Raw genomic sequence first — 16,448 nt, 5'->3', positions numbered from 1 at the left:
AAAGTCAGACGTGTGTGTGTGTGTGTGTGTGTGTGTGTGTGTGTGTGTGTGTGTGTGTGTGTGTGTGTGTGTGTGTGTGTGTGTGTGTGTGTGTGTGTGTGTGTGTATAAAGCCACTGTATCAACACTTCAAGGGGGAAGGAAAACAGTGAGAGAAAGAATATGAGAAAAATGCCACGACTTTTTTTATTATTATCATTTCTAAGCCATTTTTATTCACGCCATGACAGATCTCAAGACACCAATTATAGGCTACATTATTATTATTATTATTATTATTATTATTATTTTAGCCTCAACCAATTCTCCAATCCTATTTTCGTTCGTTCGTTTATAAAGGCTCAACATACTTGCATACGTCAGCCTTGGTCACCTAATGGCGGCTCTCCATTCTGCTCGATCTCTGGCAGCCTCCGTGTTAGGTCTCATATCCCTGAGGTCACACTCTATGACCTCGTCCTTGGTCTTTTTCGGTCTGCCTCTCGCAACCCAACACCCGACGTTCACACTTCTCACCTTCCCTACCCAACTGTCATCCTCCATGCTCTCCACATGCCCATACCATCTCAGTCTACCCCTCCTCATCACAACACCAATACGGTACACTCCAGCCCCATCCTTCCTCCCGAACCATCTCAATCTATCCCTCCTCATCACAACACCAATACACTCCAGTCCCATCCTTCCTCCCAAACCATCTCAATCTACCCCTCCTCATCACAACACCAATACACTCCAGTCCCATCCTTCCTCCCAAACCATCTCAGTCTACCCCTCCTCATCACAACACCAATACACTCCAGTCCCAGCCTTACTCCCAAACCATCTCAATCTACCCTCCTCATCACAACACCAATACACTCCAGCCCCATCCTTCCTCCCAGACCATCTCAATCTACCCCTCCTCATCACAACACCAATACACTCCAGTCCCAGCCTTACTCCCAAACCATCTCAGTCTACCCCTCCTCATCACAACACCAATACACTCCAGCCCCAGCCTTACTCCCAAACCATCTCAATCTACCCCTCCTCATCACAACACCAATACACTCCAGTCCCTTCCTCCCAGACCATCTCAATCTACCCCTCTTCATCACAACACCAATACACTCGTCCCATCCATCCTCCCAAACCATCTCAATCTGCCCCTCCTCATCACAACACCAATACACTCCAGCCCCATCCTTCCTCCCAAACCATCTCAATCTACCCCTCCTCATCACAACACCAATACACTCCAGTCCCATCCTTCCTCCCAAACCATCTCAATCTACTCCTTATCACAACACCAATACACTCCAGTCCCATCCATCCTCTCGACTCTTCTTCCACTGTAAACCTAGCCCCCTCTCCCCCCACCCAAGGCCTCACATTCAAGGACGCACTACACATCCACCTAATCACTGTCATTTCCGTACGTTTGGGCCTTCGAATATCCTCTTCCTTTACTGCCCAGGTCTCACTACCACAAAGCATTACACTCCTAACACATCTCGCACACAAAGATAATGTCAGGAGAGGCAACACACAAATACGTAAATAAATACAAGTGGCAATTTCTCTTCAGTTTTCCTCAACGCGTCGAATTTGGAAGCAATGACGTCAAGACCGCCAGAAGTCTTGGGGCAACGGGCGACGCGTTTCAATTTGCAGCCTTCCCCCCCCCCCTCTCTCTCTCTCTCGAAAACATCAACAAATATGACTTACGGGAAAAGTATTACCACCACCACCACTACTACTATTGATGCTATTACTACTACTACTGATGCTACTACTACTACTATTGATGCTACTACTACTACTACTACTGATGCAACTACTAATCAGCTGGAATGAATCACAGGTGGAGTGGAGGATTAAGAGAGAGAAAATGCTACCCCCACTAAAATACTATCATGGCCTGCCAGATGAGGTGGAGTCAGGATTCCAGAAACTTCAATGATGGGTGAATGAGTGTGTGGCCCACTTAACTGGCCCCTTTAATGCACTGTCTTTCTATAAGAATTTCCCTCAAGCTATTTTTGCCCTACCGTACCCTAGTCTTAGGAAGGAAAAGAGGTATGGATGATTATATATATGTGTGTGTGTGTGTGTGTGTGTGTGTGTGTGTGTGTGTGTGTGTGTGTGTGTGTGTGTGTGTGTACACGATGCAGTCTCGCAACTATGCTTAGGGGCTGACACACACGAGGCAGCGGCGAACCCTGGCGACGGGCCTACCGTCTCACAATACAGTTATAAGCTGGTCCGTGACGGGGGGTGGATGTGTGAGTCAGTTGCATCACGTACAAGTGTTGGAGTACACTGAAGGCCAATTATATTCCCGTCAACAATCACTGTGATTATTAAACACGTAAACACCTTGTATTGTCATCCAGTACACCTCAACACCAGCAAGGGACTCACAAATAAACACATGCAAGACAACCAGTGCTCCTGTGATCACTAGTAAACCTCAACACAACTACAAGATTCGTAAGAAATCCCAGGCAAGAATCTTTATCAATCTACCCCTATCTATTGGTTCAAGAAACTCTATCTGTAAAGGAGAACCTCAACACATCTCCAGGCCTCACAAGTAAACAAATGGAGGCGTACCTTCATTCTATACCCCTGCCCAGTACGTTCAAGAATGAGTTGCTTGTAGATCCTGTTACGACGCACGACATATCTATTTATTTATATATAGCCAAACGCCTTAATTCCGAGAGATGGTCACAAACAAATCGCCTCCATGTCACCGTCCCCTGCCATTTCGCTACCCTGCCCCAAATTACACCCTCCTCTCTGTATATATCTCTCAACTCCATTCCTACATTTCATCCTCAGTCTCCCCCTCCCCTTCAACCATAATAAAAATAATAATAATAATAATAACAATAATAATAACACTTCAATCCTCCACTTCAACCCCGGTCTCCCCCTCCCCTTCCCCCAAAATACGATAATAATAATAATAATAATAATAATAATAATAATAAGGCATAAACATCAACAGAAAGGCAATAACCAATTACACACACTGAGCAAAAATATTTCACTGCATTTGACGTTGTTATTACCAGTTTTTTCAATTAATTTTCCGCATGACACAGAGAGAGAGAGAGAGAGAGAGAGAGAGAGACAGACAGACAGACAGAGAGAGAGAGAGAGAGAGAGAGACAGAGAGAGAGAGAGAGAGAGATACAACCGGGAAATTAAACGAGGAATATGCAACAGGAATTAAAGAGAGAAGGAAGGGAGGTACGGAAGGAGGAATGGAGGGAGGGAAGGTGGAAGGAGGGAAGGAAGGAGGAAGGGGGGGAGAGAAGGAGAGGAAGGTAGGGAGGTTGGAAGGGAGAAAGGGAAGGAGGAAGGTTGGAAGGAAAGGAGGGAAGGAGGAATGGGAGGGAGGGAAAGTGGAAGGAGGAAGGGAGGGAGAGAAGGAGAGGAAGGTAAGGAGGGTGGAAGGGAGGAAGGGAAGGAGGAAGGTAGGAAGGGAAGGAGGGAAGATGAGAGGGAGTGAAGGAAAGTGGAAGGGGAAGAAGGGAGGAGGGAAGGGAAGGAGGAAGAGAAATGCAATATCTAAGGTTAATTAAAAGGGGGAGAGAGAGAGAGAGAGAGAGAATCAGATGGGAGGAAACTTGCTACACACATACACACACACACAGTACATAGGTAGGCAGGTAGACATACAGATAGACAGACACACACACACACACACAGTAAAGCAATAACCCAAACCAAACAGCCATTATCAACAGCAATCTTCCAGCAGCAGCCGTCCTCGTGTCTGTCTAATTAGAGTACGGTACTGACGATAACATGACTCGTTTCCCTCAAGGCTATTACTGCATATCACTGGAACGTGTGTGTGTGTGTGTGTGTGTGTGTGTGTGTGTGTGTGTGTGTGTGTGTCCAGGCATGTCGAAATGAATGGATCTTGAATTTTCCCCTGTTCCTGCTTTTATTTTTTCCTGGAAAGAACAAACTTGCAGGGTACTGGCCTTAGGTTCCTTCTTCCCTGCATTAAAAACACACACACACACCTCAACCAAACCACCTCTTGGCATGTGTTGCAACACTTCCCTCCCTCTGTAATCCCCCAGGATGTTATCACAGGCTAGGGTAAGGCAACAGGTGCATTAATTAAAACTTTCTTCACCTGGAACACACACACACACACACACACACAAACACACACACACACAAACACTACCACTACTTCTACTCCTATTACTACTACCACTACAACTACTACTACCTACTCCTACTACTACTACTACTATTTTTATATACTGTGTGTGTGTGCAGAAATACATAATCATCATCAACATGACTTTTTCTCCACTAAGAAGGGGTAAGGCAGGATCTGAACACAAGGTAGGATAAAGTTTGAAAGGAGAAAAATCATCATCATCATCATCATCATCCTAACCTGGCCTCTCACCACCCAGCATATTACTGTACTGCATAATCACAAGCTCTTAACTACACAAACAAATCACCTTCCTTGATTGCCATAATTAACATCATATCCCTTTACATCAACACTGTAATGATTCTTATAATTCAGTTTTGAGACTGAAAAATGGAGGGGTTCATTACAGCCTTCAATAATTCATTAACTAACATGGCTGTGTGTATCGTTTTATTTATTGTATCGTGTCATTTATAAAGGCTCCAGCACCTTTGCATCCATTGGTCTTGGTCACCTAACGGCGGCTATCTATGCTGCTTGATCTCAGGCAGCCTCCCTATTCAGTTCCATATCCCTGAGGCCACACTCTATGATCTCATCAATCACAATCCTAGCCCTCCCAGGCCTCACATTCAAGGACGCACCACACATCCTTCTAATAATTGTCATTTCTGTACATGTGAGCCATATTCTCCCAAGGTTTATAAAACTGTCTGGTAGTGACATACAGTAGCAGTGATAGTAAGTTGTAGTGCATGTAGTAGTAATGGTAGTAGCAGCTGTAGTGCATATAGTAGTGGTAGTAGCAGTTGTAGTGCATGCAGTACCACAGTAGTAGTGGCTGCAGCTCCAGGTTCATCTTAATGTACACCTATGGACTGCTGCCTGCCCTGACCTACAACTCACCATCCTTCTTTCAGAGGATTTAAATGTTTGTGGATATTTGTGTGACCCAGCAGTTCCACCAGCCATGGCCATGTTACTGTACATCAATGCCACCACATGAAGGCATCCTCCTTTGGCACCAGTAGTTGTAAGAATAAGAAAAAAAGATCAAGGTATTGAAAGCCAACCTGCAGTTCTAAGATAAATAAAACAGTGGCAGCAGCAAAACTAACATAACAAGATAAAATGGTAATTGCAGAAATCAAAATATCTACCATCATCATACTGGAGATAAAACCTGCTTTAATACCATCATTAATCAAGGTCTTATAAAGGCTACACCAATAACTCAGGCTGACACCACAGAAAAGCCACGGTGACAATGAAGAGGTGTTAATCAATACACCCGACACCAGACACACTCTGGCACAGTCTGACAGGAGGAAGCAAAGGCATACATTCTATCTATCTCTATCTATCCATTGCCAGATGCCTTAATCCTGCAAGGGCTGGTCACAAACAAATTGCCTCCATGCTGCATTGTCCCCTGCCATTTCACTGCCCTCCCTCCAACTTACACCCCCCTCTCTCAATATACCTCTCTAAATCATCTTGGCCCATAATTCTGCCCTTTTCCACTCTATTTCACATCCTTGTCACTGCACTTCTTCATGACTAGTACAGTATTACAAAACCCTGTAATTACAACACAGCAGTCATGATGTGGAGAGGGCAATTTCAGGCCAGGTTGGAGTACAATGGGTAGGAAACATGTACTGCAACCCACAGCGCCCCATTTAACAGACCTTGTTCGTTATGGCCAACACAAGTTTGGTGGCTTTGAAGTGTCCAATAAATCTGATATCCAGTCTACTGACGTACATTAAACTGAAGGTTTACTGTGTATATTGTATCTTTAATCTGCCTATAACCAGACACCTTAATCCCTGACGGGGTGGCCATGAATGAATCGTTACCATGCCACCCTGTCCTCTGCCAACAGAAGGCCCTCTTTCCAACTCACACTGCTTCTCCCTCATACACTTTACTCCATCCCTCACTTCACTGTCCCTCCCTCCCCACCCCCTCCACCATACTCACACACACACACTCCTAGTCAATCGTTCATTCCTCTTTAACTTCTCCACCACATCCCTTCACTGCATCCTGCCTCTCTCTCCCCACCCCCTCTAATCTCACACACACACTCTTAGTCAATCGTTCATTCCTCTTTAACTTCTCCACCACGTCCCTTCACTGCATCCTGCCTCTCCCCACCCCCTCTACTCACTCACACACACTCTGTCAATCTTCCACTCCTCTTTACCACACAGCCAAACCATCATCAAGGTACTTCTCATGCTTTCCAACACATCCACAAGAGCACCACAACAAACACAGAAAAAATAGTTAACTGTAGATGCAAACTAAAAGGCTAAGGATGAGATGCCAGTCCCTCCCCAGCTACCAGAATACCGGTGTCAGCTTTAAGGACGGCATACGAGCAGCGGTGTTTGTAAGGAATATTGGCAGGCCTATTGGACCAGCCTAATGGATACGACACACCATCTCCCTCAGTAGTTAATCCATTGACTGACACTTGATACTGGTTATGTACATTTAACACCTATTGGACCTGCCTCATGATACCACACACCCTCTCACGATAGTTACTCCATATGCAGCATGATAATTGATACTGGTATGTACTTTTAACCCCTACTGGACCAGATCAATGAATACTACACACACCCTCTCTATCACAGTAGTTCATCTGGCCAATGGATACTACACACACTGCCACAGTAGTTTCTCCATACACAGACTGGTACTTGATACTGGTACGGACTTTCAACACCTTCACTCCAATAACATTATTCCTTATTCTTGCATTCATTTGATTTCCAGGTGACTTTATTCTATCTATCTATCTATCTATTGCCAGACGCCTCAATCCCATTTGGGGTGGCCACAAACAAATCGCCTCCAAGTCGCCCTGTCCCCCGCCATTTCACTGCCCTGCTCCCAACTCTCACCCCCCTCTCCACCCCATCCCTCCATCTCATCCTCGGCCTCCCCCTCCCTCTTCCCCCCTCCACCTCACTTATATACACTCTCTTCGTCAGTCTTTCAACACCGGAATAATGTGCACCAGTAAAGGGGGTAATAAAGGGCTGCATCTAACTCCTCCAGTCTGAAGTCTTGCCTAAATTGAAGAAAACAGATTGGTGGAAGCAAGAATATAGAATTTAAGGAATTAGTGAACAAAATAAATTATATCCTGCAGCATATTTTCATGGCTTTAGGATGTATAGCAGAATATGCTGAGAAAACTACAGAAAGTGATAAACGTACAGGATGGTATGACTGCTGAAAGAGAAATACGAACAGATGAAATGTATAGCCTATGAATGAAGACGCACATGCTACTCTGGAGAGGCCACGTGGAGACGATGGCGAATGAAAAAATACGGTACCTAGGAGAATGCATGTGAGTGAGGTGGAAGGGTGGAGAGGGAGTGAGAAATAGAGGATGAGGTGGAGGGATGGAGTAGAGCGGTATGTGAGAGGGGTGTAAGTTGGGGGGAGGGCAGCAAAATGCCAGGGGACAGGGTGACATGGAGGCAATTTATTTGTGGCCACCCTTTACAGGATTAAGGTGTGGCTAAATACAGATAGTTAATTAGTCTAGCGGTGTATCCTGTCAGTCTTATTTCATGCGCAACTGATGAGATTTTACAACTGGCAAACATCATCCACTCACCTGATGCAGTGCTGCCTACCTCTTCCTTCACATTTATCATTCTTCTTTTGTCTTCCCTCCTCTTTTCCAATTTCTTCCATCTCTCCCATCACTTTTTATTACTCCTCTTTCCTTTTCAGGTGGCTTCACATTGAGACAAGCCTAATGGTTTCCTGTAAGTCAGGTAACCATTTACAGCACTGGATGGTAACCATATAACCAACCTGTATGTGTTCCCTACATGTCAGCCAGTGGGTTGGCAGAGGGTTAGTGCCCCTCCCCATAAAATACCTAACTCAAAGACAAATGATTACTCCTTAGAGGATTATGGCATCTGCCTATTGATAATCTGGAAATCATTTTGTGACTGATAAGGTTTTAATTATCTATCTATAGCCAGGCACCTTAATCTCATAGTGGGATGATCACAAATTAGGCTACCTTCATGTCACCCTGTCCCCAGCCATTTCCCTGTCCTCCCCCCAATTGGTAACATAAATATTAAGCATTTCTATAATCTCTAAAACAAAAACTTAGACACATTACATTTTATAAAAGACAAATATAATGAAATATTAATTTTATATATTATCATCAACAGTTCAAACTGACATAACACAAAAAAATTAAGTTTGGGAGAGGGCAGCAAAATGGCTGGGGACACGGTGACATGGAGGAAATGTGTCTGTGGCTGCCCCTTATGGGATTAATGTTTGGCTATAGACAGATGGGTAGGTAGACAGAAAAATGAAATGAATAGGAGAGAAAGGGAAATGGTACCGCAATAAATCACTGCCAAGGAATTACAATGACAAAGACTTACGGTGGTAAATCAGCAGTTTCAGACAATCAAGTTTATTTTTTTCCTAACAGCCTAACCTGATCTAACTTAACTAACCAAATCAACCAAACCTGACTGATCTAACCAACCAAGAGACAGGTTTGTCGAAAACTTCAAATACCAAGACATGACCAATACACCTGCAAAGGAATTAAAATGAGTGCGAGACAAATAGCACTGCAGGAAATGGATGTGACCGATAAAAAGTTACTGGAACACGACTGAGAGTGACTTACCCTGAATGTTGTGATGCTGCGTCTTCGTTCTCATCTGCCGAGCCCTTGACACTCTGCTCTGAGGCGTTGGCAGAGGCTGGTGAAGGTTGGTCTTGTGGGCTAGTGGTCTTTCCCTCCCCCTCCTGGCCCCCCTCCCCTGCCCCCTCTCCTGCAGCCCCCTCCCCCTCCTTCCCCTCCTCTTTGCCTCCCTCCTTCTTGAACCAGGATCCCAGACTGGAGCCCAGCCCTGACACCTGGCTCGACACGTTGCTGAACATATTCATTTTGCCCAACTACCTTCCTTCACCTGACCTCCCAATCACCAGTGCAACCTTAGGATTTAGCTCCGCCTGCGCTCTCTCCGGGTCTCTTCGCCTTCGCCCAGGCCTCAGATCTGGGGATGCTGGCCTGCCGTGCTTATTTCCGCGGCTCTGGTGATTATTCGGACCTCTGACAGGGGCTAATTCTGGCAAGGAGTGTGTCCAGCGGCGCCAGAACGTCACTCAGCCATCACACTCACTGACTCTCCCTCTCCTGGCTCGAGTCATAAGGCAGGAGAAATCAATAAACCGAGATGTCAGAGAAAACGGAAGCTAAACGTTTGTAAAGGATCAAACTCTCTTTTCTATTTCTCATACGTCAAATATTTAGTTTCCAGTCCCAACATCTGCATTCTAATAGAATTGGTTAAAATCTAAACAGAGACTTGGAATCTATTCTTGGCGTCTATATTTCTGGCGGGCGATTTGAAAGGAGAATTTTCATTTTAGCATATTGAATTCAATTTTGGTTACAGGAAGATGTGTGAGGTAGTGGAGTTATTAAAATTATCAGTTTAACATAATATGACATTAAACTTGCCTATATACTTGAATTATGTCACTGAAGACGAATTTATAAACTGTAGAAATTTCCATACTACATCATATGACGTAAACATAAGAGAGAGGATAAGGGACAAGGAATGCACTGACCCAAAACTATGACTAAATTAGGAAATTTAGAGAAATGTGTGGAAGAAACTTAGCTTATAGGTTTAGTGCTACATACACTGATACAAACATAATTTCAGGGGATAGATAGTTCAGATAATTATGCTCTAAGCATGTGCAGTGTATGCAATAGGTTGGTCTGTTTACTAGTTATACTAAGCAGCATCAGGATATTAGATGAGCGAAATAATTTTATAGGGTTACTTACAACCACAATGCTGTTTTTTTCCTAATCTTAACACAGATCCCCTGTGTCATCTTTCCTTCTACTTTATGATGTTGGTAGTCATTTCTCTTCAGAACATCAAATTCTAAGGTCATTGCAGCAGTTTTGATGTTAGGAATAATTATCAGTCTCATTTCTCGCCAGTTTCCATTTTCTCTTACTATATAACAGAAAATGATGAAACTTTAGACAAACTTCTTTATAATGGCCCCATTTTTGTACAGTATTAAAGGGCTTTTGGGTATGAACACTAGGGCAAGCTTGAAATGGCGAATAACTGCGAGTTCTTTCACTTTATCTTGGCCCAGATTTTCATCCTTTCACATGGCAGAGTAGTAGACAGTGCTACAGCTCTGCTTCCTTTCCATAGCACTTCTTTGTGGCTACCATCATATTCTACTGTTAATCTATAGTTACACCTCAACCTTGAGGGTTGAATGGGTAGTTTCAAGCCAAATTGAAGGGCATAATGTACGTCATAATCAACTGGCTTGCTATTCCAATATACTCCATCACATATTCTTCATTTCTCACTTATCAGGTTGGACAAGTTATCATTGATGTATTTTGCCAAGAGAATAAAAACTGGAAGTTGACATGGCTAGTTGTTTCACCAACAACATGAATTCTAAGTTATGGCTACATGAAAATTAATGAGCTTTAGTTATAAGATCTTGAATGTGGGTCTGTTGTCATTTGTAATTTTCTTAGAGGGAACAATCTGACTGACTTCTGGCCTTTGGTTTCTTCTTCCTTGTAGAAAAATTGAAAAAAAAATCCATCCATTGTCCAGTTCACTCTTGCCCCATCAGGAGTGTAGAGGTTCAGGGATAAGCTGCTCTGTGTACACATTTAAAGTGCAGGTGACATGGGCCTAGACTGTATTCTCATTGGTTAAGGCAACTCCCTAACACCTCTTCCTTTGCAATTTATTTTCAGGTATGGCTGGCTATTATTCTCTTGTATGTTATTTATGCACAGTACAGTGATATTGGAATGGTATATATAACACAGAAAAGGACAGTCTGATGTAATAAGCAAAGTAAATTGCTTGGGAAAAGGTGTTAGGAAGCTTCCTCAACCAACGAGAGTACAGTTCTGGCCAAGGTACTCCTCCCTTAGCAGCATGAAACAAGCAATTTACTCCAGCCATTCCTCTGAACTAAACTCTACTGACTGACACCTGGTTGAAGGACTGTAACCCACTGGACCACCAGGCATCTACAATAAAAGAAAACATTTAAAATCACTGAAAGGATAAATTGTAAATACTGTACATTAGTGATATTTTTTGTTTTTATTGTACCAAAATATAAATCATGTATAAAAAGAAAAGTTACAATCACTAAACCTATCATTCACAAGTCATAAAAACTGGACACACACACACTGTAAATTCAGCCATTTTCTGATCAACGTTAGACTGTGTATATGGTGAATTAACATTTTTTTTGCATGTCATTTATCCTAACTGTGTCCATACAAAAAGCGTTACATGTGCTGGTCTTTCACTGTCATGACTTCTACACTACATGCCTCCATCTCTAATTATTTAAAAAGAAAGACAAAAAAGAAAGAATGAAAGACAAAAAAGTGCTGAATAGTAGTAAATGCAGCTCCTGGCTCACCTCAGCATCAACTCTGTAGGCCAAAGTCTGATGCTGCCCCCTCCTGCGGTCCACCATCCCTCTTTCATGGGACAGGGAGTGTGACGAGATGCATTTATATAACTGGGAAATGTAGCTGCCTATTTACATCAGTGTCAACCAACACATGTTCCCGTCCCCAGCACCAACAGAGTGAAGGGCGGTGACAGGCTTGCTGACTAACCACAATTTTATCACTCATAGGCAGCAAACAACTATACTGTAATTTAATATCAAAATCCAAGCTAACACATTTTTACACATCTTATTACACATTTCGAGTTCATTTTTTCCAGTTTCCAGCAAGTGTTCAGAGGCAATCAGCTGGTTTTGTTACCTGCTTTGCCTTCCAGTCCACAGAAAACATCAGCTGTGTCATGATCAAGTTCATCATGGGGTTTGAGTTAGAATGGCAGGGGACAAGGTGATATGGAGGTGATTCATCTGTGGCCACCCCTTACAGGATTAAGGCGTCTGATTTACACATATACAGATAGAGAGATAGATATACACCAAGCACAACAAAAAGTCAAGTAATACTCCTCTGTGGTCCTGCCAATGACAACAAACATCCTGACGCCCGAGCCACCCTGTATGACACCCTGACACCAACGCCTGCCACCACAACCTGGCCACACACCGTCAGTGCCGCCCGGACCTTTGAGTATGACGAAGCTGGCACTCGAACCAACACAATTCCTTGGGCTGCATTGAACTTGAGGATGTCGAGAGGCAGACTGGATGTGCTCTGTGGGGAGAATAACATATAAGTTGCACTCATTTACTACACTAGTTCTCCCCTGCATAATGCAGGTCAACCATTACTCCCAGTCCTTCATGTCAGCAAACACGTCAATGCTGGAAATGTCTTCCTCTGTCTGTATTTTCTACTGCCTATGACCTCCACTCTTTTAAACTGTCTTCCTCTGTCTATATTTCCTACTGCCTATGACCTCCACTCCCTCTTACAGTAATTTTGTGCACACAGCTTTCTCTCTCAGTGTGGTAAATTTATAAACACCTTCCTCCTTTGCTGTTTGTGTTTTACTGTTGTTCCTATTCTTGTACTTTTCCTGTCAGAGTGTAATTGTACAAGTTAGTCAGGGCCGAGTACTACAATGTATGAATCAGCTCACCTCCCCAAACATCTCATCGACAGCCGTACGCATCAGCACTTGCATCAGTTCGGATGTCAGCTCACACGGCATATCCTTCCTGTTGTACTCACTGCAAAATAATACACCAGGTTGAAATACACGATAGAAAAATACAGGACAAAAGATTCCTTACATGTCAACAAGTGGTTGGGTGGAGGGTTCTTGCCCCTCCTTGTAAAACAACTCACTAAAAAGGACAAACGGTCACCCCTCACGGGATTATGGTGTCTGGCTATAGACAGATAGACAGACAACACAAAAGACAATACCTTACTAAACATTCCTAAACTCTTTCACTACTATGACACATTATGCATTTTGTTCTACATAATCTATAGTCACACACCTATGGTACATCCTGCAAGGTATGGCCACAAACTGTCTCCAGGTCACCTAATCCACCTCCATCAGGCTGCCCTCTCTCCAACTCACACTTCCCTCTCCATCATTATGAATATAACATACACTAACAATGTACAGTATCTCTAAAATATACATAAAAGCATCTTAGTCCAAATAAACAAAAGATATGGATGGTGGAAAATCCTTCTTCCCCCAACCCAAATTACTTAGTACTACACACAAAGAAGTGTTTCTGACAGATGTTCATAAAACAGAAATTGTGGTAAAGTGTGAGTACCATTACAGCAATTTATGCTGTTTTCTTACAAACCCATGTTCTTGGGGAAAATAATTTCAGTAGCAGAATGTAAAGAAACATAACAGGTTATTAACAACTGATTTTCAACAACAATATGAAGAAAGAATGAAGAGCAAAAGCAAAATACTGTATACCAGTTTGTGATACTGAAGAAAGCCATCCTAACGCCCCCGACAGTGGGTTTACTGCCAATGCCGCCAAACAGACATGCCAGTGCACTGAACAAATTCAAATGTAAACAATTTCAAAACCATGAATATTGATAGAAACCTAACCAGAGGGTTACTGAAACCTAACCGGGCTGCCTCAGACCCCCAGTGATTATACCAAACCTTACAGCATGCAGACCAAAGTGTGCATTAGGTAAAAACTTGCACCAAAACCATCTCGTGGATTAAGGGTGTTCAGTGGTAATGGCACATTCGTTAATGATCACACAAACATGTAATTGTAAGGGTAGGCATGATGAAAGGCAAATCTTGATGTACATCTGACAGGGTACATCCATAAACAAATGACAAATTAGTAAAATAATGCTTGGCAATTAAAGTAAGCCACTTTACATTCCACAAAACCTAAATTATACACAGTATGCACCATAATAATTAAACCCCATCCAGTACTTACAAACATTTAAAAACAAAGCTTTCAAAACAGCCCACTAAGTTACACTGTATGTGCTAATCTATAAACATTAACACACAGCCCTATTAACACTTCATCCCCGTGAGAAATTTGGAAATCCTGCATCACCATCCTCATATTATAATAAAATTGCCCACAACTGCATAAAGTGAGTAATAGGCAATTGATTTCAGTGTGTTAGTTGAAAATATTTCCAAAAATTTTACCCAGCATTCCTACAACATATTATACCAAGGGAAAATGTACCCCCAGAACATGACAAGCATAAAGTATAAAGGAAATTAAAAAGGTACAGCAGCTTTGACTGGCAGGCTGGGGGAGAAAAATGGGTGATAATGAACTACAATGGCAGTCTATACGATCATCTCTACAAAGTTCGTACCAATTTCTCTAGGCTTGACATTTGTACATGTTCTAACAGTGCACTTTTTTAATCCAGGCTTTCCAACCTCCTTACATCTTCCACACCCTTACTGAAACGTCATTTATTGCCTCTCTACTTGCCTTTCTTTAACCGTATAAAAATATTAACCTCATACTTACAACCTCCCTGTTCTATACTTCTTACCATCTTCTCTACCCAAGATATTCTAGTATTTCTTCCTCCAACTTCTCTACAATAAAGAAAGCAAAAGAAATCAACATTCTTACACGTGCACCTCCATATACCAATGCCGAACCTCCAGTTCCCTCATATCTTCTACTTTTTCTACCTCAGCCTTCATTTCCACTTATTCTCCACCTTCCACTCCACCATCCACCACCACCAAGCCTTAATTCCTGCTCAGAAACCAAATATTCTATGAAACTCTTGGACTGGAATTGGGTTTGTTTATATCTGATCAGCTGATTGGCTTCACGTTCTCTGTAATGGGGTTTGAAGGTAGACTATTCTATTTTTTTGTGTTACCTCATTTCTTTCCAATTTTAATTCAGTATCTCCCCCTCTTTCTCTCTCAGAGCCAATCTCCACCCAGTAAAATCGCTGCCCCTCCTCACTGAAATTACGGATTATTTAATGTGTGAACAATGTGTAGGCTATCTTTGTGCGCCCCCAAAATCGTGCTTGGTCCCATCCTGGACCCCCATCCATTGAAACCTGGCAACGCCACTGCTCGTACCCCGTCACTACATCACTGCCTTCACCCTAGGGAGGAAGAGGAGAATAAAGTGGACTTTTTGTCTCCAATCACTGTGCCCTTCTTCGCTTCTGCCCCACCTCTCTTCTTGACGTTTCCTTGTTCCCAGATTTATTTTGTCTCTATTCCTATCAGGTGAGACATTTGGTTTTATGACGGATAGTTTAAGGTCTGCCATTGACACTGCCCTTTCCTCCCTGTGCTTTAACACCAAACCGTTTCACCAAGCTGGTTCATCACCAAAACCACTTCAGCACCAACCTTAGTGTCATATAACCAATTTATGGTTTGGTGCTAGGTCTTTATTATTCTTTCCCTTCCTTTCATCACTGCCAGTGATTTTAATCATCTCAAGGCAAATCTGCTGGAGAGAAAAAGCTAATGAAGGCTGTATCTTACTTGCGTTCAGACTGTCTTTTCCAGGCTGCATAAAAGCGTTTAGAGGCAGCAAGAATGAAATTATGCTATTTTCACTCCTGAAGACATATTGAGTTGAAGAGACTCGAGGCACGGGCTGCTAGTTGTGCATTTATCTTTGCAGTGGAACAGATGCATGGCATGGAACTGGTTTTTCAGGACTGACCAAAGCAATCAGGGGATGGTACTGTGGTCTGTGATCAAGGTGAGCTGATGGCCATAAAGGAACTCTCTGAATTTCTGAATACCATATTACAATACTTAGCGCATCTTTCTCTAATTGTGAATAGTTTTTCTGAGCATCATTGATTGTACCTAAAGTTAAGGCAACTTACTGATAACTCCCATAGATTACATGGGACAATAAAGCACCAGTCCCATATGAAGTAACATCACATGAAAGGAACAATGGCAAATCGTCTTCATACTGCACAAAAGTATCTGACCATAACAGTCATACTTTTGCCTTTGAGAAAGCTTTATCCTTTAACCTCGGTCCAACACCAAGGAACAGCCTTCTTTAGTAATCTATTCAGAGGAGCAAGTACAGTGGAATGATTTTTCAGAAATCTGGAAGAGTATATTATCAGGCCTAGAAAAGATTTTAAAGCAGTTACATCTTTGGGGCAGAGAGCTTGACTTCTGGCCAGTGGTTTATCTTCTGTGAGGTGATGCCCCTCAGCATCCATGCTGTGACTAACA

The 16,448-nt window shown here is 42.8% G+C and overlaps 2 protein-coding genes across 3 annotated transcripts in view; both read right to left on the bottom strand.

The window, feature by feature from the left end:
• The window catches only part of Sap47 (Synapse-associated protein 47kD), a 58,534-nt gene extending 49,168 nt beyond the window's left edge, over positions 1–9,366 (bottom strand). For both annotated transcript variants that reach the window (XM_080273977.1, XM_080273978.1), the window contains exon 1: positions 8,885–9,366. In XM_080273977.1, coding sequence (XP_080130103.1) covers positions 8,885–9,147 — 263 coding nt within the window. In that variant the 5' untranslated portion in view covers positions 9,148–9,366. The remainder of the gene's footprint in view (positions 1–8,884) is intronic.
• Positions 9,367–11,622: 2,256 nt separating this feature from the next.
• Positions 11,623–14,949, bottom strand: LOC145401797 (ribonuclease P protein subunit p14-like). The gene is made up of 3 exons (XM_080273976.1): positions 14,842–14,949; positions 12,864–12,954; positions 11,623–12,475 (listed from the first exon to the last, which is right to left on the bottom strand). Exons 1-3 carry the CDS (start codon positions 14,913–14,915, stop codon positions 12,257–12,259), a joined length of 384 nt encoding a protein of 127 aa, XP_080130102.1. The 5' UTR covers positions 14,916–14,949; the 3' UTR covers positions 11,623–12,256.
• Between the last annotated feature and the right edge of the window lie 1,499 nt (positions 14,950–16,448).

Source organism: Coenobita brevimanus, chromosome 56 (genome assembly GCF_032717465.1).
Source record: "Coenobita brevimanus isolate Jiangsu-jjx chromosome 56, ASM3271746v2, whole genome shotgun sequence".
Classification (NCBI taxonomy): domain Eukaryota; kingdom Metazoa; phylum Arthropoda; class Malacostraca; order Decapoda; family Coenobitidae; genus Coenobita; species Coenobita brevimanus.
Note: the sequence above shows the minus strand (reverse complement) of the source record. Positions and strands in the feature narration are given on the sequence as shown.

Coding starts and splice junctions, on each gene's coding strand:
- LOC145401797 (XM_080273976.1), bottom strand. CDS start 14,915: ATGAAGGCTGAGGTAGAAAAAGTAGAAGATATGAGGGAACTGGAGGTT. Junction 12,955..14,841: donor TGGTATATGGAGGTGCACGT/GTAAGAATGTTG, acceptor ATTATTTTGCAG/TGAGTACAACAGGAAGGATA. Junction 12,476..12,863: donor TCGATGAGATGTTTGGGGAG/GTGAGCTGATTC, acceptor TTCTCCCCACAG/AGCACATCCAGTCTGCCTCT.